The sequence below is a fragment of the Elgaria multicarinata genome, chromosome 2, assembly GCF_023053635.1.
Source record: "Elgaria multicarinata webbii isolate HBS135686 ecotype San Diego chromosome 2, rElgMul1.1.pri, whole genome shotgun sequence".
In the NCBI taxonomy this organism is placed as follows: domain Eukaryota; kingdom Metazoa; phylum Chordata; class Lepidosauria; order Squamata; family Anguidae; genus Elgaria; species Elgaria multicarinata.
Window position 1 is genome coordinate 83800839 of NC_086172.1, and position 23916 is coordinate 83824754.

At 42.9% G+C, this 23916-nt stretch overlaps 1 protein-coding gene across 1 annotated transcript in view; it reads left to right on the top strand.

Annotated features, from left to right (window-relative positions):
• B4GALNT4 (beta-1,4-N-acetyl-galactosaminyltransferase 4) overlaps positions 1-23916 on the top strand; it is a 202267-nt gene that overhangs the window by 87546 nt on the left and 90805 nt on the right. The window contains exon 2 of the mRNA XM_063117037.1: positions 16577-16692. Within this exon, the coding sequence (XP_062973107.1) occupies positions 16577-16692 (116 nt within the window). The remainder of the gene's footprint in view (positions 1-16576; positions 16693-23916) is intronic.

The following is a 23916-nucleotide window of genomic DNA, read 5'->3' on the forward strand; positions in this document are numbered from 1 at the left end:
ATTGGCTGGTAGCCCTGCAGTCCAGCATGTGATGTCTTGGGGTGTGGGTGAGAGCACTGCAGTCTGTGATGGATTGCTTATCTCATTCTTCCAGGCTGGGGGGAAAAGAAGCTCCTCCTGTCTGTCACATTAATGTGAAAACTATTGGTGGCACTGGCGCTTTTTTTTTTTAATCCTCTTAAAAGATATGTGGATTTAAGAGCTCCCCTGAGCAATGGTAGGGATTGCTGGTTGTCTTGTGCCTGCTTTTGAGTGGAAGGCAGAAGTAGCTTGAACTTGTGCTTTTAAAACCAGCATAAATCAGAAAATATACATCTAGATATTGCCTCACGCATCTCTTGCCTTTAGGCCCAATCACTGCCTGGCCCCTGAGATTTACACTTCACTTGGGTGAATTGCAGCAGCTGCTATACTGCTGGAGACTACAGTGCCGTATTTGGGTCTCCCCCGGTCTGGGCTATTTAAGGCTATTTCTGGCAAAATGGTGCCTATGTTACATTTCTAGATTTCGGCTCCATAATGGGATGTATGCAAAGGTAGCAGGTCGGAATACCCAAGGGTAAATGGTGCATGAAATATAACACACTATTGGCTTTTATAAAACAACAGGCTGTAGTAAAATGGCTTTATGAAAGGGTATGATAATTCTTTGAGGATGGACATATTTCTGACTGGAGTGTTGGGCACCTTCCAATGTGCATACTTAGTTTGTGTAGGGCAACAGCTAAGCTCAAGACTGGCACCCTACAAGAGCATGTGTGCCCTAGAATGCACTCCAGAATCTTCTTCAGCATGCTGGGTTTCCATTGTAGATGCGTAAAAGATTTCTCAGCATACTTTGAGAAGTTTGAAATCCATTATGCTAGATTTTCCCCACTTGCTTTTGGTGAATTAACACTCATTGCAAACTAGAGCTAAACTTGCAGCAGCTATTTAGAGATAAACATACCAATTACCTCTTGATAGAACAGACAAGGGTGTGTGTGTGTGGGGGGGGAAATGCAGTGTTTATATATGGCATTGGATCTGAGAGACTGCAGAAACACTCCATTAAAGCCTTGTCCTATTGTGCTATTCCTTGGAAGCTTCTGGTCCTGGCTGCTGTCCAAAAGACTACCTTGGATAAGATTGGAGCATTAATATGACCAAACAGAATGTTGCTTGAACATAAATCCATCTCTCAAATGGCACTGCTCAGAAATGATGGGGTGAACTGAGGATAGCAGGTAATGGTGTAGCCAGGCCATTGCTAAAGCCCTGAGCTCCCCAGAGCCATGTTAAACTTCCCAAACCTGGCTCATGGGGCCTGAGTTGCATTATTATTTAATGACACAAATGCAGAGTAACCACAATGCCTCAGGCCCTGGGGCTAAGCATTGATGTAATAGCTTGCGAACTTGGTGGTGGATGTGAGAGGGAAATAAATACTTCCGCAATAATCTTTTTTGCCTACTTCCTAATGCATGTGCCACCACCTTTTCACTGGGATGGGTGAAGAGGATGTTCGCACCAGGTAAACCAGCCTTATGCTTTATTGATTCTAGAGTAAACCCACAGCCCTTGATCGTCTTGGCACCTAAGACATACAAGGTTGTTATAAGACCTATCTTCTTCTGATATAGAACCCAGGAATTTCATTTATTTATTTATTTATTTCCTTTCCCCCAGTACTGGGACTCAAGACAGTTTACAAGATTAAAACATGTACAAGTAAAACATATAAATATAAATTACAAAAGTTAAAACAGAATTAAACCTACAGTAAAATTAAAAACATGTTGTTGTTGTTGTTTTAAAAAACTAACAGATTAAAAGGGAGGAATCCGATACATTAACAGAGGTCCACTATAGTTCCAAAAGCCTGCTGAAAGAAAAAGGTTTTTGCCTGCCTCCGAAAATGTAGCACAGAGGGAGCCAGCCTAGCCTCCCTGGGAAGGGAGTTCCAGAGTCCTGGAGCAGCCACTGAGAAGGCCCTCTGCCGCAGACCCATCAGGTGTGGGCTTTGTCACAGCAAGCATGCCCTGGTAACTTCCCATTTAGATTGCTGCAATGTGTTGTACATGGACCTGCCCTGGAAGGCAGTGGAGAAACTTCAGTTAGTACAAAATAAGGAAGCTAGGGGGCTGGCTAGAACTGAGCACTGTGTTCATTTTATGCCAATATTGTATCATTTTCACTGGCTCTTAGTTTATTCCCAGGTTCAGTTCAGAGAACTGGTATTAACCTATAAAGCTCTTCATGACTTGGGGCTACAATATTTAAAGGAACGCCTCTTCCCATGTATTCCTACTGGAGATCATCATAGCCAAGTACCCTCGCACGTGTAGGTAGGGCTGGTGCGTGGCTACTCAGGAGTGGGCCTTTTTAGTAGTAGCCCCCCAGTTATGGAATACTTTCTTCAGACAGGTCCACCTGGGGCTTACTTTATTATCTTTCCAGTGTCAGGCAAAGACCTTTCTATTCTCTCAGGTATTTTAATTCTCTTGCATTTCTGCTGCTATGTTGTATGTTCAGTACTTTAATCTCTGTGGTATTTTTCAAGGTTTTGTGGTGGTTATTTTAGCCTCTACTGCTTTTAATTGATATTTTATTTGTTTTTACTGGATTTTTTTATTACGTTGTTTTGATCTGATCTATATGAGTTTTATCTGGGTTTGTTTTATGTCATTCTGAGAGATATTAGATATAGAGAAACTAACACGTTTTTGGGAAAAACACATGAAACAATGAAGAAACTGAATCCAGAGTGGACCTGTGCAGATTGATTTGAGCTGGGTTTCTGGTGAGAACTGTCTGACAGACTCACTAAATAGGCTGCAGGATGGAACATAGTTGGTCCCTACTGCAGGGGCTCTCCATCCATAGAGGCGAACTAGGTGGTCGCCTAGGGTGCCAAGTTAAGGGGGGCACCAAATTCCAGGAAAGAAATACCAAAAAATACATGTGCTTACAGAGGGAATATCACTGAGGCTGCGGAGGTGACCAAAGAGATGCACGCTAAACTCCTGCTCCGCTGCTGCACCCAGTTGGAGGCAGGGAGTGAGAGGCCCCCTCCCTCCCTGAGAGCAGCCACTTCTTTTGCCCTTGGAGGGCTGAGCCTAGGGGCTGGCATTTAATACGTTTTAGCTGTGTACTTTAGTTATTGTTTTATACTGTTTGATTTTATCCGTATGCCACCCTGAAATCCCAGGGACTTTCTTCCAGGGACTTTCCTGCATGGTTCGCCTAGGGTGTCAGTTGCTGGCAGCTAGTCTAGGGCCACCCCAGCCCTGCTCCATACACAGTGGTCACCAGTGTACATTGTTTACTTCTTTATTTCCCCCCCCAAGAACAGTCAGGATATCCTATTGATTTACATGGGATAATTGCAAATTTATGAGGTTAGGAATACGTTAAACCATCTCTGCCAGCAATGTCTGTGGGTAGAAATGCGCAATTGCACTTCTGCAAATGAAAGCTGTAGTGCTTTAGTGAACAAGCAAGACAGCCCTACTGCTCTGTATAAAGTTTGGTCTTGATCCCTTAAACCTCCAAGGTTTTATAGCTGCACCCAGGATTTTGTGATTACTTCTGCAGGGTTTTGATGGTGCATCAGGTACCTACTGAGGATGGGAGGCTGTCTATGAAGTTTGATCCCAATCCTGCAAAGCTCCATGGTTTTACAGTGTCAGCCCCTTTTTGGTAGGGTGACCATATGAAAAAGAGGACAGGGCTCCTGTATCTTTAACAGTTGCATAGAAAAGGGAATTTCAGCAGGTGTCATTTGTATATATGGGGAACCTGGTGAAATTCCCTTTTCTATGCAACTGTTAAAGTGCAGGAGCTATACTAGAGTGACCAGATTTAAAAGATGGCAGGGCACCTGCAGCTTTAACTGTTGTGATGAAGAGGGAATTTCACCAGGTTCTCTTACAGTATATACAAATGACACCTGCTGAAATTCCCTTTTCTAATACAACTGTTAAAGATACAGGAGCCCTGTCCTCCTTTTCATATGGTCACCCTACTTTTTGGTGCATCTGGGTTTTTTGCTCCATGGTGAGTAAGTGTGTAGGTTTCCTTGCTGGATTGGATGTCCCCTGAGTGGGGGAGGCTGTTTTTGACGTTTGGTGCCGATCCTGCAAACGCTCAAGGCTTTCTAGTTGCCACCCCCTTTGGATGCATCTGGGATTTTGCTCTTTGTAGCCCCTGTTGCAATATAATCAATGGGAAAAACAGCACCACTGCTTGGGTGGGAGGACTGCAGCAGGACAGGGGGCCAGGGAAGGATCAGATTAGGCACGGTAGCCTAATAAGCTAAGCACCATTGCTTATTGGCTCGGTCGTGTGGTGAGGCCACATGGACTAATTCTAAAATAAGCTACTGTGCCAAGCTTATTAAGCCATCATGGACTAAAGTGACGTCCAGACGTGGCCTTAATGGTCAGAAAGTTGACTTTACAGCAAATTTGAGACCCACGCTTCTTTCTTTTCCTCATAAAAGCTCTTAATAGTTCAGATGCATAAGGAAAATCGTGCTGGGCTCGCTCCAGTGAGAACCAGTGCTATTCTTTCAGTTCCCATGTGAATAATCATTTTCCAAGTGGCTAACCACTTTTCCCACTTTTCCCTTGAGATTATTAATCACTGTTAAGGAAGTGAAGACAGAATAGAAGGGAAAATGAAACAGAAAGGCAAAGGGGACTGTTGGTTTTGGAATATTCTGCCTCACTTCAGCACTAGTAGCATTTGAAAAATGTGTGACACTTATTTATGTGGTGGAGTGTGTTGAAGGCTTTCCCTGCGAGCTGCCAGGACTAAATTTCTGTCAAAGCCATCTCTGTCATTAGGCAGACTGAGGCATCTTACCTCAGGCAGCTGGTATCGGTTATCATGAAAGGGCAGCACATTTAACAATAAGATTTTTTAATGGGTCTTGGAATTTACTGTTGATGATTTTAATAGCTGTATTTGTGTACGTTGATTTTGTATTTTATGCTTTTAGGGTTTTAATCTTTGCAAACAGCCCAGTGTTGGCTATTGGACAAAATAGAAATGTAATAAATGAAGTGGAATGTATTATTATTGTATTTTTTCTCTGAAGAATGTTGTTTGTGGATCTTCTGGCTCTGGTGCTAAAATAACTTGACCAGCCTTGGGTTTTATATGGTTTGACTGTGGGGGGAGGTGGCATTTGCTGCTAAGCCTCAGGCAACAAAATTTCTTGGGCTGCCCTGTATATCTGTGAGCCCCTCACTAAGAGTATTGGTTTGGATGCAGCCTAGTAGGCTTGAATATAAGTTTTTCCAAAAGATTTATAGCTACTGGATAACATTTTAATGAAGATTCAACACCGTAACCTTTCACCTGATGCTCCTACCCCTTCCCTCCTCCATCTTAATTATGAAGGCCCCTTCTTGGTTTAGGACTTGCTCTTACAGGACAACTTTTCTGAGAAGAATCTGAAGCAGAATTATTTTATCTTCCCCTCATTGATTGTTTTAAAAATAAGTAAATCCTGGTGCCTCACCTGTAACTTCCTGCACCCACCCTACCTTGAACAGTTTCATAGCATATCTTTTGCAGGGGCAGAATGAGAAGAATTAACAGGGGATTGAGTGACATAGACAGTTGCCAAAAAGTGAAAAAAGAAATCGAATTGTCAAGGCTCAGTGGTGGCTAGGAACAAGATGAGGGAACTAAGACTTAATTTCCTGTTCCTGTTATGCAGGTCTTGTGTGGATATTTCTGCTTCGGTCTCCTAGGAGATGGGGCTTAAGTGGGGTGGGGAAAGGGGGAGGGCGTGGGTTGCATCTAGAATACTAATCATGGAGGCACATATGGCTGCATGGCAGAGAAGTGGGACGGGGGCTTTAGATATGAGGGGCATTCACCTTTTTTATTTTGTGCATCAGGGACATGATAATCAGCAAGTCCCAGGACTGAAACATGTTGGTGAGCTTTTTCTCTCTGCCCCATAGTCCTAGTTATTCCTCCATGAACAGCTGCTCCTATTACTTGAACCAGCCACAAAACTAAAATATATTGCTTTATGGCTATTACTTGGTTGTTGAAGAAGATTCAGGTGTTGTTCTCCAAGTGTTTCCATTTCAGAGAAATTGCATTTTCCCAATAGATCATCTGCAATATTTTGTCACAAAGGGGGAAATGTGATTTTATGTCCCAAACCCCTCTGCACAACTAGCGGTGGCAATTTCTACAATGGGTGCTGTGTGGAATGTGATTGCGTGTTGGTGAGACCTCTGTTGAAGAGCTCACCATGCCTATGCTATTTGTGAATGCATTATTATTATTATTATTATTATTATTATTATTATTATTATTATTCCAAGTTGAAGTTTATTTTATGGAATATACAAACTACTGTTGCATCAATAGTATCATGATGCTTCCCTAAAAGAATCTTAGTGCATGTGTTTAGCATAGCAATGTTGACTAGAGGGATGTCTTTTCCCACAGAATCATTCAAACCTGGAGTTTAAAAATGGCTGATAAAAGTAGCAAGGCTACTCTGACCTTCCCCGGGCAGTAATGCCCTTTCATTTTTAATGTGTTGCTAAATTAAAAGGAGAAATCTTGTCCTCGCCCTCTTTGTCCTGGGAACTAAGTATGAAGCTGCAAGTGCAGGAAAGGAGCTAACCTGCAAGGTTCTACTTGCTTGCTTCTCAGAGCTCTTGATTCCTCACTTCAGCAATAGCAATCTAAAAGCTATGTTCCAAGCATTTAGGCATACCAGATTACTGTTGAATTGAGTAATTATCCTCATTAGGGCATATGGGTGCCTAATGCAATTCCGGATGAAGTAGTGAATAGGTTGGGGAGAGATGCATCAGATAATCAATCCCTTTTCTCATTTGGAAGTGCCTGGGTAATAGGATCAAAAGGAAGTGTGTCCCGTCCCCCCCAAGCTCTTCATTTGGATGAAGAATTGATAGCTTCAAAAGCTACATGTTGTAGAAAAGGTTGGCTATTAGTAACTAAAGTACTCTGAAACAGAGATGTAGATAGATGAGAATACAGACTCTAAAGTGGTAGAGCAGGAAGCTGCCTGTATAAAGCGAAGAAGATCAGAGGGAGAGACAGGTACTGGAGATGTATCTCCTGGGGTAAAGCTGGACAGAAATTGGACTTCCGGAATGTCTCATGGGAAGTTTTATTGCTTTCTATGGGAAATAGTCCTGTATAACACTTATAAAATATAGCACTATTCCAGTATATATCTTCTACTGTCTCGCGCCTGGAGGATGAATCACCCTAAACATAAATCCATCTTTCCCATTTAGCCTCCCCCAGCCCAGTTCTGGAAGAAATGTTTCGGGGCTGTTTGCCAAATAAGAAGAAAGCAAACTGAAGGAAATTGTTCTTTCTAAGCTAGAGAAGAACGAAAGAAATGTAACAGAGGGGAGAGTTTCTTTGTTTCAAAGAAAACAAGTCGGAGCATCAACAATCCTAGACGCGGGTACATGAAAGTTTTTGTGCTCCAGTTCCAACCCTGCACAGGACTGGTGCCTGAACATGTAATGCTGACACTTAGGAATCTGAAATGTTTTTTCAGCCCAGTAAATGGACACTTTAGCATCATAAAACTAAGCATAGTGGGCTGTTGAGAAAAGAGTTTTATGCACTGGCACAGGTAGTTAAAAAAAAAGTGTGTGTGAGTGTGTGTGTGTGTGTGTGTGAGAGAGAGAGAGAGAGAGAGAGAGATTCTTTTTCCTGTTTTTACCAAACAGCTTCCCCCACCCACTCAAGTACCATCACTCTGATGGTTAATTTTCACTCTTCGTTTGAAGTCCTGTTTAATGTGCCTACTATATTTATTTATTTATTTATTTATTTCATTTTTATACCGACCAATAGCCGAATCTTTCTGGGCAGTTCACCAAAATTAGTGGTGATTGAACTCTTTTTTTTCCCTTTGGCTGTTTGGTATATTCACAAAACATACTGCCTGACTCAATTTTATGTTAGCAATTACTAGCATTAAAGTGTCTTTGTCCCTATGATATTTTCCCACAAAATGTCCAAATGGTTTGTCATGCTCTTGGCCTCTCCTTCTCTCTCTTTGCAGGACAAAACTCCGCTTCATTCTGTCTTTTCCTGTCTGTACTGATCAAGTCAAGATAGAGAGGGCATTTGAATAATGGAAACTGCGTTCTTGCAGTTTCCTTGGCCATTTGGCCAAGCTTCTTTTCATAGCCTTACTGCTCATTTAAAAGGATTTTAGGTGTACGTTTCAGAAAGGAAGCACAGTATGAATCAGTTAACAGCTGATACATTTTAAATTCCCAGCTTTATTATTTTGGGGAGTACATAACTTTAATACTGCAAGTAAAGTGTGTGTATGAGGATAGATAGATGATAGATAGATAGATAGATAGATAGATAGATAGATAGATAGATAGATCTCACAGCAGAATAGAAGGATTAGTGTAGTAGAAATTCTTGGATCATGAATAACCACTCTGGTAAATTCTAATTAGAGTAGCCTCAGAACCCCACTGTTAGAACAGTAGTAACCAGATACCTGGAATTAGACTCTTTAATAACTATTAATAATTTTACCTCTTCCTTCCATGCTTTCCCCCCAGTTATTGTTTCCTAACACTATGATTGTAGCCCAAAGTCCAGATCACCCACTGGCTTCTTTGGAAGTTAAAAAGGAAGCCGAAAATCATCTCAGAGCAGGCTAATAACATTCTAATAAGGAGGCCCAAAGGTCTGCATAATCAGTCAGCACACAATCTAGTTATCCTGAGTCAGGGAAAAGCAGAAGTAAAACAAAATTTTCTGCCTTTTAAAAACAAAAGCAAGTTGTGAGCCCCAGAGTCATTGCTGATAAGCTTGAAGGATGTGCAGTCATTACTGGCTAAAAGCTCAGAGACCACGAGGAGACTTATGTAAGTGGCAAGACTTTTGCAAATGTTGCAAAAGTTGACTCAGGCAGTGCACATGATAGTTCTCATTTCCAGTGAGTAGCTTTGTTAGTCTATTGCAGCAAAAACAACAAAGAGGCACCTTGCAAATGACCACTATTAATGTGATTGTCACCATCAGTTCTGTCTGCATTGAATTTCCTTCTGACTTCATTGTTTATAATCCTTCTCCCACCACCACATATACTGTATAACAAAACAGAAACTCTTCATAATACCCAACACATCTGATGAAGTGGGCTATAGTCCATGAAAGGTTATTATGCCAGAATAAATACATATCTTTGAGAAGAGGTGGCACCAGACCAAATGAAGGAAGCAATTCTAAGACCATTTTTTAAATCTCTATCTAGCCTCTCAGGATTTAGAGTTCCAGCCATTCTTGGGGAAGGTGACTGAGTAGCAGCAACTCAGGTGGAGGTCCTTCTACATGCTTTAAATCAGCGGTTCTCAACCTGTGGGTCGGGACCCCTTTGGAGGTCGAATGACCCTTTCACAGGGGTCGCCTAAGACCATTGGAAAACACATATTTCCGATGGTCTTAGGAAACTGTATTGACTGAACTATGTCATGTATCATCTTTTGTATTATTAAAGCTATTGTTATGTATTATTTTCATTAGCAAACCATCCCATGACAATGGATCGTGTAGAGAAGAACGAAAATAATTTTATGGTTGGGGGTCACCACAACATGAGGAACTGTATTAAAGGGTCGCGGCATTAGGAAGGTTGAGAACCACTGCTTTAAATTATCTTGGTCCATATTAGTTTGATCACCTTGGTGGATGAACTGTGCAAAGAGATAGACAAGAGAAAGTGTGACCTTGTAGATTGTCTCAGCATTTCAGCTGCTTTTGATACCATTTTTCTGGATCACCTGATAGGATTGGGAGTTGGAGTTAATAATCTTGATGGTTTGACTCCTGTTTGTCCAGAATGTGGTGCTGGGAAGGTCATGGTAGGGAGTGCTACAAGGATCTATCTTATATCCTATGTTCTTTAATATCTGCATGAAACTACTGGAAAAGTCATCCAGAGATCTGGGGTGATGTGTCATTAGTTTAATTGCTCTATGTTCTATCTTTGTCAAAGGTTAGATTAATGACGATTAGGAGCAATGCCTTTTCAGTAGTGGCACCTCCCGTATTTGTCTTGAATTAGCCAGATAGATGTTTCTGTTTGCTTTCCTGATAATACTGTGGTGGTTGTGGTGGTGGTGATGATGATGATATGCGTAATTTAAATGGTTATATTATTTTAATTGGTTTTATATAATATTATTGTACTGAGGGCTTTCTAGAGCCATGTTTGGTGGTGGTACACATGAATATATATATATATATATATATATATATATATATATATATATACACACACACACACACACACACACACACACATACACATACATACATACACACACTGTGTAAGCAATTCTTGCACCCTCTCTTAAGCCTACAAATATGGCTATCCTGTTTATGTTCATGTAAAAATCTGATACAGATTTCAGCATTAATTTATCATTTGGGAGTTGGCTTGTTTTGATTTGTTTTGTTTTGATGCACGGAAGGAAATGACTCAGCTACTTCAGTGTATATCTGGGGGAGCTGCCACCCAAAAGTTGTCTGGATCAGCCATGCCAGGCTGCAGGCCCTCAGTTTTGTTCAATCCCTTCAAGGCCAGAAGTATCTTGTTTATGCCAAATTGTAGGTCAAGATCAATACATGGAGTGGATAGGTCTTTTCAATCCACTTAGTGTGAGTGAGGGCTCTGTTTGCAGCATCTTCCTCCCAGAAGCAATTTATTGAGTCCTTCCCTCCTTTCAAGTGTGGTAAATGTGAGTTTGAGCGATGGAAGCTCTCTGGCTAAGAGATTCGTATTACACAGGAGAGCAGTCTCCTGCCAATATACAATTAAGATCTGTCTGCGATGGCTGCAGCCCAGCCAAGATCGGGTGCCCTAAGAAACCTTTTGACTCTGTCCATCCCAATTTAGTCTGCTAAATTGACTCTTCCAGCCCCTTCGGAACACTACTTGTTAATAGCTAACATGAGTGTGATCAAAACTGAGCGTAATTTCCTAAGAAGGCTTATGAGCAGATAGACACACCGCTGGGCCTTGCCTACAGCAAGCATGAAGAGAGAGAAAGAGTCAGGCACTTGCGTCCCATCCAATCTCCCTCTTGGAGCCAGAATTCTACCTCAGATATGCACCCAAGAAAATTAAATTTGGCTATCATGAGGAGTAGAGATGTTTTAGCTTTTAGGGAGAATCTGCTGAGTCGTCCCCTATCTGGAGCTGGAGTCTGTGTCCAGGCAGCAGTTTTCTACAGTCTTAGATGTATGATTCAGCAGGAAGCCAAAAATAGGACCCAGGAAAAAGGTGTAAAGCTGAGTGTTCTTTTGCACTTCAGTCTCTGCAGAAATGCTGCTTTGCACTGAGAGAACTATGTTGGTCATGCTAGCACACAAGTCTGCTACTTTAAAAAGAGTGAGGATGTCAGGACAGGAATAGACACAGTTCCTGTGTAGCTTGCTGTTGTTGGGTGCTCGCTCTCTTTCTGTGTGTGTGTGTGTGTGTGTGTGTGAGAGAGAGAGAGAGAGAGAGAGAGATGGTGTATTTATATGCCCTTGTCACTATTAGAGCATTGTGATGGAGGGAGCAGTTCTACGTCCTCTAGACAAAATCTATGGTGGGTGGGGCATAGGATATTTCAGATTCCTGGCTCTAGGGTCAGTAACAGCATGCTGACCGTGGATCCAGGAATCCGTGCTCCCCTCCCCTTGCAACCAGCGCAGACAGAACCACGAGGTTGTGAAAGTATCCCCTGATGAAAGGTCTCTCCAGCCTTCTTCCTTCCCCCTCCGCAGTGCCCCAGATGGGCAAAAAAGCCTGCCTAGCAAAAATGCAGAATGGGAGGAGTGGGGAGGCAAAGATGGCTTCCACTGCTCCTCCTACTCTACACTGGATTCTCATAAGCCCCCAAGTTTGGAGTCTTATGAGCATCGGGATATAAGCATTCAGGAAAGCACATTGCCACGGACAGTTCTCCAACACCCACTGTCATCCCGTTGGAGTGGCCCCAATGAACAAGTGTCATAAATGACTAATCTCTATGGAGAAGGTGATGGGGGAGTCAAACTTTGCTCCTCTTACTGAAACTCTCTCTGGCTTTTGATACCATCAATCCAGGTATCCTCGAGAACCAGCTCCGTGGGATGTGTATTGGGGGCACTGTGTTTCAGAGGTTCCCCTCCTACCTATGGGATTAATCTCAGAGAGTGGTGTTGAGGGAGTGTGCATTGGTCCCCTGGCACTTGTGTAATAGGGGTACTACAGGACACTATTCTGTCCTTAATGCTGCTTATCATCTGTATGAAGCCATTCATATCCAGAGTGTCGTCCGTATGTGGATGACATCCAGCTCTATTTCTCCATAACATCAGGTGTGGCCATGCAGGCTCTATTGGTGGTTGGACACAGCAGTGGGCTGCATGAGGGCCAACAAACTAAATTTGAATCCTGGCAAGATGGAAGCACTGTAGGTGGATGATCGTGGGATTGGGAATTAGGTTAAGTGCCTGTCCTGGATGGGGTTGCCCTCCCTCTGAAGGAATGGATGCATAGTTTGGGGAGTGGTCCTAAATTGATATTTGTCACTGAAAACTGAGGTGGCCTTGGTGGTTTGAAATGTCTTTTACCAGCTTTAGCCATCTACAGCTGTTCCTGGACTGTGATATTTTAGCCATGGTGGTTCAGGAATTGGTAGCCTCAAGACTGGATTATTGTAATACGCTTTATGTGGGTCTACCCTTGGGCCTGGTTCAGAAGCTGCAGCTGGTGGAGTATACAGATGTGAGGCTGCTAACAGTGGCCTCTTTTTGACAGTATGTTATAGCTCTGCTAAAGGAATTGCACTGCCTGCCAGTGAGCTGCTGGGTCATGTTTAAGGTTCTGTTATTGAACAAAAAACATTCCTCCTCCTCCTCCTCTTCCTCCTCCTTCCTATCTCTTATTTCTACATATTCTTCTAATTTTACTATTTTTGCTATTTCCCATACTTTTAGTAACCAGCTTTTAACACTAGGTATCTCATTATTTCTCCTATTAATAAACTAACTCCTGATGATTTTTTAATAGAACATTTTTCATACAACCTCTAACACAACCTTTTCCTGTTAAGAAAACAATTGAGTCTAATGATAGACTATCATTAACCTAACATAATAATAGTAATAATAATTTATTTATTTATTTATTTATTACCCGCCTCTCCCTCTGGATCGAGGCAGGTAATAACATCAAATACAAAAATACTATAAAATACATAAAACTGAGTAAAAACATATAAAACTAATACATTATTAAAACAACAGCCAAACATCTTAAAATTCGACTGGGTAGGACTGCCAGAAGAGATCAGTCTTTAATTGTACTTCCTACTCCCCCCCTCCAAAAAAAATACCACATAATTGTTTACTTTTTTATTTCTTTTACAAATTGCCTATTTGCTGACCTTTTCTCCTCGTGTTTTATCTATAAAATAACCTATTTGGTTAAATCTCAAGCTTTGTACAACTCTGTAAACTCAGATGTAACCAATAACCACACATAACTAGACAGTTAACTATCATTAGTGGCCTGAAGAAGAGTGGCTACTGAGTGAGCTTGGAAAGACCACAGCCAGACAGTGCATGGGTATATGCACTCAATCTTTAGAAGGCCCTCCAAAGAGGAACTGCACCTTGAGGGAGAAGTAGATGTTGGTGGATCTTAGGGCACCTACTTCTACCTCTGTGGGTAAAGCCAGAGGAAGAATTTTTAGAGAACACAAGACCTTGTATTAAAGAGGTACTTAAACTTCCTGAGGTGCATAGATATGTGGCTTCTGGATCCCATTTCAGGCTTCCAAACCTTTCTTTGAATAGAATTCCTTCTATTCTAGAACACAACAGTTATCTAGAACATAATGGATGTGAATTTATCATCCCCGTAGCACAGTGTAGGTATAGGTGGTAAAACTCCAAATGTTCCTTTCATCTTCTGGAGTTTTGTTTTGGCAACCTAATCCTATAGCTTTTCCTGAATTGCATGACATGCTGTGGCACAGAGAACAAAGAAATAACATGGGGTGCTAACCCTAAGGGAAAGACATTCAGAACCTGGGCTTCTTGTGGGAGACCATCTTTGGAGCATCAGCCTTTGCTAGCAGCAGCCAATGAGAAGGGAGAGGGTTGCTAGAGGATGTTAACCTCTCCCCCCGCCCCTGTAGTATTGCAGGGTTCCACTGTCACTGAGCATGTGGCCATGTGTTGGAAGGGAGTTCTTAACAGTCTCTGTTATGGCTGGAGTTTATCCTTGCTCTTATGTAACTGTTGCATTAGATGTAATTAAACATGACACTGATGAGCCAAAGCAAGCTGCTTAGCGCCAGTGTAATGAGGGAGGTTTTTACAAAAGCAGTGCCTTTCCCCAAAGCTGGGGCAAGCCCAACTGCCTGAAAGCTAATGGTATTCAAGGCACTCTGCTGGAGCAACCCCTTCTTGCTGGCTCACACCCAACCTCTCTCTCTCTCTCTCTCTCTCTCTCTCTCTCTCTCTCTCTCCCTCCCTCCCTCCCTCCCTCCCTCTCCAACTATCCATCCTGAATCTCAGTCACATTATAATACTTTATCTCTGATTCAGAATGGCTTCTAGCAAAAAGTGGCACAGGAGGTGGCCACTTGAATAGACACAGGGAGCGTTGGGGGCTGTCCAAGCTGCCCAGAGAGTGAGGAGGGGGGAAAGTACTGCACCGGGTCCTACGTTCCCAAAGAAGTAATATAACATGGGTCGCATATAAATGTCAGGTGAGGGGCAGGGATGACCACAGCATGGAGTGGCCATTCCTTCCTGCCTTCCAGTCTCTTGTATCATTGTAGAATCATGATGAAAGGTAGGAGTCATTGTCTGCACAATTACTGGGTGAACAAATGATATCACCTAGCAAGTGTTTAATCGTTTTAATATACCCCCTAAAATGGGCGCTAGTATTTCAGTAAATCCTGACACAAAGAATGAGATTTCCTAATTTGTTCATGTGTCTTCATAAAATGCCGAAACAGATCAGTGAATCTGGGCAGGGTGGGTGCTGGTTTATGCAGCAAAGGGATGCTGGTGCTGCATCTGAGCGCTTACGGTCCATATGTTGTTCCATTGGCATTGACTGATATGGAAGATTGGACTACCACTACTCAGTGAACTAAGCAGCAGATGTTTACATGAAGTTGATGATGGTATACCATGATTTCTCATTAATAATTGCAGCGTCCGTAATCCCTCCAGCTGGGCTAGTTTAACTGCTAGGATCTAGGGCTTCGTAGGGATGCAAGAATGCTGGTGAGTGAATGAAGCCAGGAACGTTAATTGGGCAGATACAATATGAAACAGTGTCCTAACAGGGATGTGATGCTATTCAAGTGAAGTTGTTGTTGCTGCTGCTGCTGCTGCTGTTATGATATGAACACTCTTTTTCCCTGCTTTCTCCACCTAATGGCTTTTCAAAGCTATCACCTTGCATATTCCAGTCTTAGTATTGTACTCACACCAGTCCCTGTCAAGTGACAGTAGCCTAATATTCCGTCCCCATATGGGGGGCGGGGCAGGAAGCTTTGCAGCACAGACTCTGCCCCCCCCCCACTTCTTCTCTCTTCCTTTTCTCCCCGTTATCTTCTCTGAAATCAGGAAGGATGGACTCTCCTGGGCTGGGAGAGGGGAAATATACAACTATCAGATAATTTTTTAAAACTCTGAAAATAAAGTTAAAAACAAGTTAATACAATGCTGGTGCATTGCTGAGGAGGAAGAGAGAAGGCTTATTTACCCCTTGCTTTTAAGCAATATATTTCTTAAGTGGCACACTGGGGAGCGCTCTACCTTTAAGAAATTTGGAGGATGACAAACGTTTACCTTTTTGTTAAAGTTGACAAAATACTGGTAGCATTGAGCGTGGGGCAGGGGTTGCCACATGTCACTAATAAGGGCTAAGGACAATATGCAAATTAGGGACCATGACATTTGTGCCACAGCAACCTACACGCGACTTACCAACTCAGTAAGTGCCCAACCTGGGAAGCAAAAGCACTTGTCTCCTGGTGATAAAATATTATGGTTGGGTTTCTGAAGAAAATGTGAAATCCCCACAACAAAGGCCCTGCTCAGAGGGAAGATGTATGTGGCCTCCATACACCAAATGAGTAACTCGGTGTTTATTGCACTATAAACTCACCATCTGGAAAGGTTGTAGGATAGCTGAAAGAGTCTCGTGACCCAAGCATTGAAGCCATTTTCAGGAATTGCCCAGTGTTTGTGTTTTTGTTGTTGTTGTTGTTGTTGTTGTTGTTGTTGTTGTTGTTTTACCTCTTTAATACTGCAGTTTCTTTTAGGCCCCAATTTCAGTAAGGAGGAGAATAATTTGAGCTGCTGGCTCATGACCTGATCAGTTCCAGTGTCCTCTCTGAGGCATGAGGGGGTTGAGATGTTCTAACAATGAACCTGAAAGAGGGTTTCAGACTTTGATGGCTGTGGGGTGAGGGCTGGTACAGGCCATGGCCTCTGTGCTGTCTTCTCATGCCCTATGGTGCATCTGCTTTTTCTTTTGCAGATGGTGAGCGACTAGGCGAGGTGACAGACCCTGGCAGGCGAGCGGCTGGAGCCCACGCGTCCTCTCCTCAGAGGAAGGCTGAGGACTCCAGCGAGAGCCGGGAGGACGAGCAGATGGTAATCTCACTTGCGCCTGGCTTCTTGCTCTGTGTGTGTGTGTGTGTGTGTGTGTGTGTGTGTGTGTATGTATGTGTACATGTGTGTTTGACTTCAGAAAGAGATATCTCTCCCACCCACCCCAATATCACCGCGATTACTATGCATGCTAGGAGAAGGGGGATGGGACTCTTCTTAATCCCAGTGTCCTTGTGGGGCTGGGAGGGTGCTATGCTGAATGGCTTTTGAGATTTGAACACATTATTTTAAATGCCTTTCACAACATCAGGCAGAGTCACCCTTATCAATACTGCATGGCAACATACGTTAAAGATGTCTAGATGAATAAGCTTCAAATTTTGGCTGCCCTTGATAGCCAGCCAAACATTTCCAGAGGGTTCGCTGGGTTAGTGTGTTGCAGAAAAACCAACAAAGAATCTTGTGAAACCTTAAAGCAGGGCTGCAGAACTTCCAGCCAGAGGAGCATCCCAATCCAGCCTGTGTAGCCTCTTGGGGTTCCTCAAGGGGAAAGGGCTTATACTTTGAGCCCTGCCCCCTGGAGGAATCCCTTCGGAGGGCATCCCTGCTGCAAATTGGAGACTACAGTGGAGATTCCCCTGCTGGCGCACACCAACAGCAAAACCCCCGCTTTTATCTCTGATCATACCTGGTGATGTCAGGAGTGTGGCCATGGCCACCTGACATGCTGCCTGCAGAGGGCTGGCTGAAGGATCATCCAGGCCCAACCCAAAAGTAGTTCTGCTTTCCACTTTGAAGGCTAACAAATTTATTTTGGTATAAGCTTTCGTGGACTAGAGGCTGCTTCATAAGATGTATGACATGTTAGCTTGAACTATACACATGGTTTAGAGGTTGAGAGGAAACAACGAGGTCAAACATCTTCACATCAACCTGTTTCACATGACACGTCAACCCACAGTGGTTTGCACCGTTGTATGTTTAAGGGTGGGTTGTTGTGACATCCCAGTTCGGCACGGTTTCTTCAGCATGAATGGTTAACAATGCACATGCCACCCCGAGAGCCCATGGTTTGTTGTCAGATTGTTCAGGGTGCCTTGTTTTCAGAGTGTCTTGTCGTGATGTGTGAACCCAATAGAGGTATTAACACCTTCAGAATGGTGCAGGAAGTATCAGCAAAGTTGCACTAGAAATCATGCAGAACAATTAGCATAAGCTGATGAGAGCATGGCATGTTACACATCCACGTACATACACAAATGCTAATTGAGTCCCGTGCAAGAGCAAGAACTCCTAACATTTAACAGTGTCTTGCTTATGTGTCCTTAGAGACTAGGGAAGAGCAGGTCTTAAAGGAAACGTACATGCAGAAACCAAGTCCATTTAACTGTTGCAGCTTCCCTCTTCGGGACATCAGCATGAGACACTCCAGCTGCCACTGTCTCACTGGCAATTCAGTCAATTTCTGTTGCCCCTAATTTTACCCCCACATGCTCTGGTTGAAGTCTTGAAGCATAAGGCTTTCAAACCTGGACCCTCTTAGCCATTCCGATGTTTTCTCCTTTAAAAGTGTTCTACATACTGGCTTCACTGCTTCAGTTAATCAAATGAGGAAAGCCAAGTGCAGGCATAGGAGCAGTGTCGTGGCTAAGTTGGCCACCGAGCTGCGAATAAAAACCAACACCCCTGAGAGCCATCTCTTTCACCGATCACTAGATAATAATTTTTCTTTTGTGTAATTCCAATTCCCAGGGCATCAGCCATAATTTGCTCCAGTGGGTCTCACTAGTTCCTTAATAGCAACATCAAATATTTGCAGACTGTTTAGGATATAACCCCAGTGGTTTATTCTAAAGCAAAACCAAATTAAAAAAAAAATCCAACTTCTGTTGGAAGGAAATACAGATATTATTTAATGACTTTATTAACCCAAATTAAGATAATTTGCCAAGATGTGTTGATGTAACTGGCTTTCCATAGAATCTGGAATTTTGTTTTCATTCTGTTTTGTTGTTATTTGTGTTCTTTTTTGAGCTTGGAGGCTGGTGATTAAAGAGAGATCAGAGAATGGGAGTGGAGCGCCATTAAGGAAATGTTCAGGGATTAAAAGCACACATTCTTTCCTGCCTCTAGAAGGCATTCCAAAGCCTTTTCCCTTGATCTGCAATCAGGATCAGCCAACTTTAGTTGCTTCTCAAGAGGCAGAGCCTCCCTCCATGCTCCTAAAACAGCTCTGCCTAGCATCAGAAACACAGTTCGCACATAATGACAACCCATAGGTTGTTTAAACCATGGATTGTCAGGGCTCTGAGCAAGGGAACAACCATGCTGACTCCCACATGCTTGCCACTTACATTTTGAATCAGCTTTCATCAACCATCCAGGAACTGATTGTTTGATGTGATGTCTGAACCTGGAACTTGGAGTTATTTAACCCAAGAATGGGGCTAACTCAAATATCTAACCCAAGAATGGGGCTGGTTGCATGACATGACAGCCCACCGTGGGTTATTTAGTGGTGGGATCACCATTTTTAATATGCAGACCCCATTTGAATGTTGGTATGTCCTCTGATTCTGGTGAACATGGTTTGTGTGGGTGTTAAACAACCCTCACATAACCCATGAACTGTTATAAGGTTATATAAGGGTTGTTTAAACCTGACATAACCCACACTCTCTAATTTCACATGACACAACCCCCAAGAGGGGGTTGGATATGCAACATAGTGCTGCACCATGTCATCTGAACCTGGTCAAACACTCATGTTTGTTGTTGGGTTAAACTCTGGGTTGTTCAGTCCTATAACAATCCTGCAACAACCCAGAGTTCCAGGATCAAATGTCACAATAACAACCCAGGAACTGGCCATTCCTGGATTATTGGTGAAAGCTGATTCAAAACAGAGGCGACAAGCACACATTGAGGCAGCACGTTTGCTCCCTAGCCCATGACCCCACCAATTCATGGGTTAAACAGGATCACAGTAGAACTCTGAAAGAAAAAAGGATTTATTATTAGCTGCTTTTCCCCTTCTCTGCTCCCAATATAGTTTAGTTAATCCATTTCCAGGGACAAAGCTATTTGTGGAACACCTAGAGGCCTCCCTCCTTGTGGTTACCAGAGACAAAAAGAAGGTGCTTCCCACAATCAAAAAAAGAGGAACGCACACATAAAGTTCAGCACTCCTTGCATCCCTTGAGACAGCCTAAGCAGCGCTCCTACAAGGTCCCACATGTCCAGGACAGGCACAGCGACCCTCTAATTATTGCTCTAACTGATTTAGTTTTCATTATTAAAGATAGCTGAAAACTGCCTTTCTAGAGAGATGCTGAAAACATTCCCCGCCCTCCATTGGCTGACTAGATTATGACATCACCGTATTGTTCTCCCAGCAGCTGCTGAGGAAGGTTGCAGCTATTCTGTTGGGTTTTCACTCTTTTCTGCCTTTTTTTATCACTCTGCTATCATCTGTCAAGCCCTTAAGATGAGCAAGTTCAAGTCTTTTTTTAGATGGGAGGAAGATGGGGGCTCTGTTTCTCCAGCTCCTGTTACTGAGCTAGACTCTCCCTGAACCTCTCCTGCCTTTCCTGATCAATCTGCTGTCACTTTCTGTAGGCCACAGAAGTCTTGCCTTGACACAGCGGGCCTTTTGAGGTTGCCACAGTTGCAGTCTTCATTTTGGTGCAAGGTTGGGGGGGTGGGCAGGTGGTGTGTCCAAGGGCCTGGGACCCTTGGAAGCAAGAATCTGGATTCACACAAAATTTAGGTGATGAATAGTTTGTTTATTGTACACTTCGCCAGTCTAGTTTTTGGGTGGGCTCTTTTGATCACGTTGGGCTGTTTTGATCATGCAGCGTCAGCTGCTCAGGCTTGTCCTTTTCTGCTATTTACATAAGAGAGAAGAATTCTGACCTTGCCTTTTCTTCCTGAAATTCTAGTTTCCTATGTACGATGGAGTTTTTATGTGGACAGTATTCCAATATGCAATTCCCCACATGCATTCTGAATTGGTACACCTCTAGGAAGCCCCGTACTGTGAGATTTCTCTGAACATGTTGTCTGTGAAAGTCGCTCTTAATACTACAGCTTTGTTTAGATGTATACCAAAGAAAATTATTTTTATTTTCCAATTAGATTGCCTATTGCTGCACAAGGGGGAGTAATTGTTAGAGAGAATAGCTTCCATATGAATCGTTTGAAGCCTATTTTAAAGCCGTTGTGCTGAGTAAAATTCCAGGAAATAATTCAAAGCTAATTTGTTTTGGTTCCTTCTTCCCGGGGTAAGTTACACACGCTACAAGAGGACAGCGTTCTGTTGTCATTTGGCTTGTCTGGCCGTCATTCTTCACCGCCCTTGTTCATTACAAAATGTAAGCCTGGTAATTTTCACTCTCCTGGTGCCAATATCCACCAAACATCTTGGCATAGGATCACTGTCTTCCCTGCATAAATTTGAGAACTGGCCCATTGTCTGAGTGGAGGGACTTTGCCAGCGTCTCTCTACAGATGAGCAGCATCTGTAGGATCACAGTCACCCAAGTTGGAGGTTTAAAAGGGAGGAATCGACAGAGGCCTTTGCTAGACCTACCTGAAAAGCCGGGGGAGAGGAGGGGAGACCTCGCGTTGTGAATAACGGGAGATCTCACCCTCGTTTACACGCAAGGCGCAACGAGCTCAAGAGGAGAGGCGTCATGTCTGCCATTTAAAAATTTTTCTTAAAGGGCCGGTTGTGCATGAGTGCTGGAGCGAAAAGGTAAGGTGTGTGTAGTTGTTGTTTTTAAAAAAATTCCCTGTCCCCACCCACCCTAGCCCCAAAGGGCACAGCTCTCCTGAGGAGCGCTGCACCCCGTGCAAGTAATTGTGCGGAGCTGGGAAAAGCTGCCGAAATGGGCCACACGCTCACGGTCTCAGGCTCAGCCCGAGACCGCAGGGAAAACTGGGCCCAAAGTGTAGGGCTTTATCCCAGGGCCAGGTAGGGATGATCCTTCCCTGAGCCCGGGATCCCCTGTGCATCATCTGGTCCGAGTATCAGCCTGGGATAACCGCTGATCTAGCTAAGGCCCCAGTTGCAGAAAGCCATCCAAGATCAGATGCTCTGTTAAAATATTCCTCAGTTGCATTGACATAGGCCGGCAAGCCAAGGTGAAAGAAGAAAATGCATGATTGACTCAGTAGTTCCCTAAGCACTGTTGTTGCATGGCCACACCCAAGCTTCATTAACATGAAATGAGAATGCACAGTGTTTAGTGGATTGCAACACTCTATTTCTGCTAAAAGGCTGGGAATAGTATAGCAAGCAGTTAGTAACAGGAGGGTGGGGGGAAGCCATGCATTGTTCTCATCCTTCAGTAACAATTGTTTATGCTTTCAGCCTCTCTGTCTTGTACGCACAAATACACTCAAGAGTTAAGAGCCTCTTATCCAGCACTGCCAATTGGAACATTTTCAAAACTCCTATCACAATTTTGGTTTTTGTGTTGTATTTTACTGGCACCAGTGTTTTTGTAGCATATAAAGCAAATAAGGCTGCTAAATTCCAATAGGCTACGCAAAGATCCAGAAATACTGCTAATGTTTGGTTTTCTGGCATCCTATTTTTGGCATTGACTAGGGTTGCTGTATACATTGTTGCTTCCTATTGCAATTATTATCTTCATCACCTTATTGTTGTGATTTCAGTCTTGGCAAATGGAAGGTATATCATTTTAACACGGTTGTACAAATCTGTACCTCATGTCATTTTCATTGTTGTGGAAGAAATAATATTCCATTTAACGTAGTTTATCAATAAAGGAATGGACTATGCATACACGATAAATCTCTCTCTCTCTCTCTGTATATAAAATAGCACGCTTTTTTAAAAAAATAAACAAGACTTGCATTCCCCATGAACAGTGTGCAGCTATAGTGAGCTGAGATAACAAAACCAGGCACCACTTTTTCTAAACTTAAATAGCCCCAAAGACTTTAGCTTTGCACTGCACATAGTGTTCTAAACATGGCTGCGCCATGGATTTATGTAAGGGCATTATTACAGTCGCCAATTTATTTTCAGTCCCTTTTCTGTTAATTGCCAGAGTGGGCCATTTACTTTCTTCATTGCGAAAGCACACGGATCTAAGTCTCCACAAGTCCAAAATCTTCTTAATTATTTATTATTTTATTAAAATCATGTTTATAATTTTTCAAAATGTTAATACTACATTATAAATAATGCAACCTTGTATCAGATTTTATACAAACTTCCATTTATACAATCCATATTATTTCAGCCATTTAAAATTAACGAAACTTATGTTGCCACTTTATTTAATATTTCCTCTTTTACAAAATTCATAGAATCATAGAATAGTAGAGTTGGAAGGGGCCTACAAGGCCATTGAGTCCAACCCCCTGCTCAATGCAGGAATCCACCCTACAGCATACTTGACAGATGGTTGTCTTGAATGCCTCTAGTGTGGGAGAGCCCACAACCTCTCTAGGTAACTGGTTCCATTGTTGTACTGCTCTAACAATCAGGAAGTTTTTCCTGATGTCCAGTCGGAATCTGACTTCCTGTAACTTGAGCCCGTTATTCCGTGTCCTGCACTCTGGGATGATCGAGAAGAGATCCTGGCCCTCCTCTGTGTGACAACCTTTCAAGTATTTGAAGAGTGCTCTCATGTCTCCCCTCAATCTTCTCTTCTCCAGGCTAAACATGCCCAGTTCTTTCAGTCTCTCTTCATAGGGCTTTGTTTCTAGACCCCTGATCATCCTGGTTGCCCTCCTCTGAACATGCTCCAGCTTGTCTGTGTCCTTCTTGAAGTGTGGTGCCCAGAATTGGACGCAATACTCTAGATGAGGCCTAACCAGGGCCAAATAGAGAGGAACCAGTACCTCACACGATTTGGAAGCTATACTTCTATTAATGCAGCCCAAAATAGCATTTGCCTTCTTGCAGCCATATCACAATGTTGGCTCATATTCAGCTTGTGCTCTACAACAATTCCAAGATCCTTCTCATTTGTAGTATTGCTGAGAATTTGGTTTCTATTTCCTAGATGTAGAACTTGCATTTATCAAAATTTCGTTCTGTTGTTTTCAGCCCAGCACTCCAGCCTATCAAGATCACTTTGAAGTTTATTTCTGTCTCCCAGGGTATTAGCTATCCCACCCAATTTTGTGTCATCTGCAAATTTGATAAGCATTCCCTGCACCTCCTCGTCCAAATAATTAATAAAAATGTTGAAGAGCACTGGGCCCAGGACTGAGCCCTGCAGTACC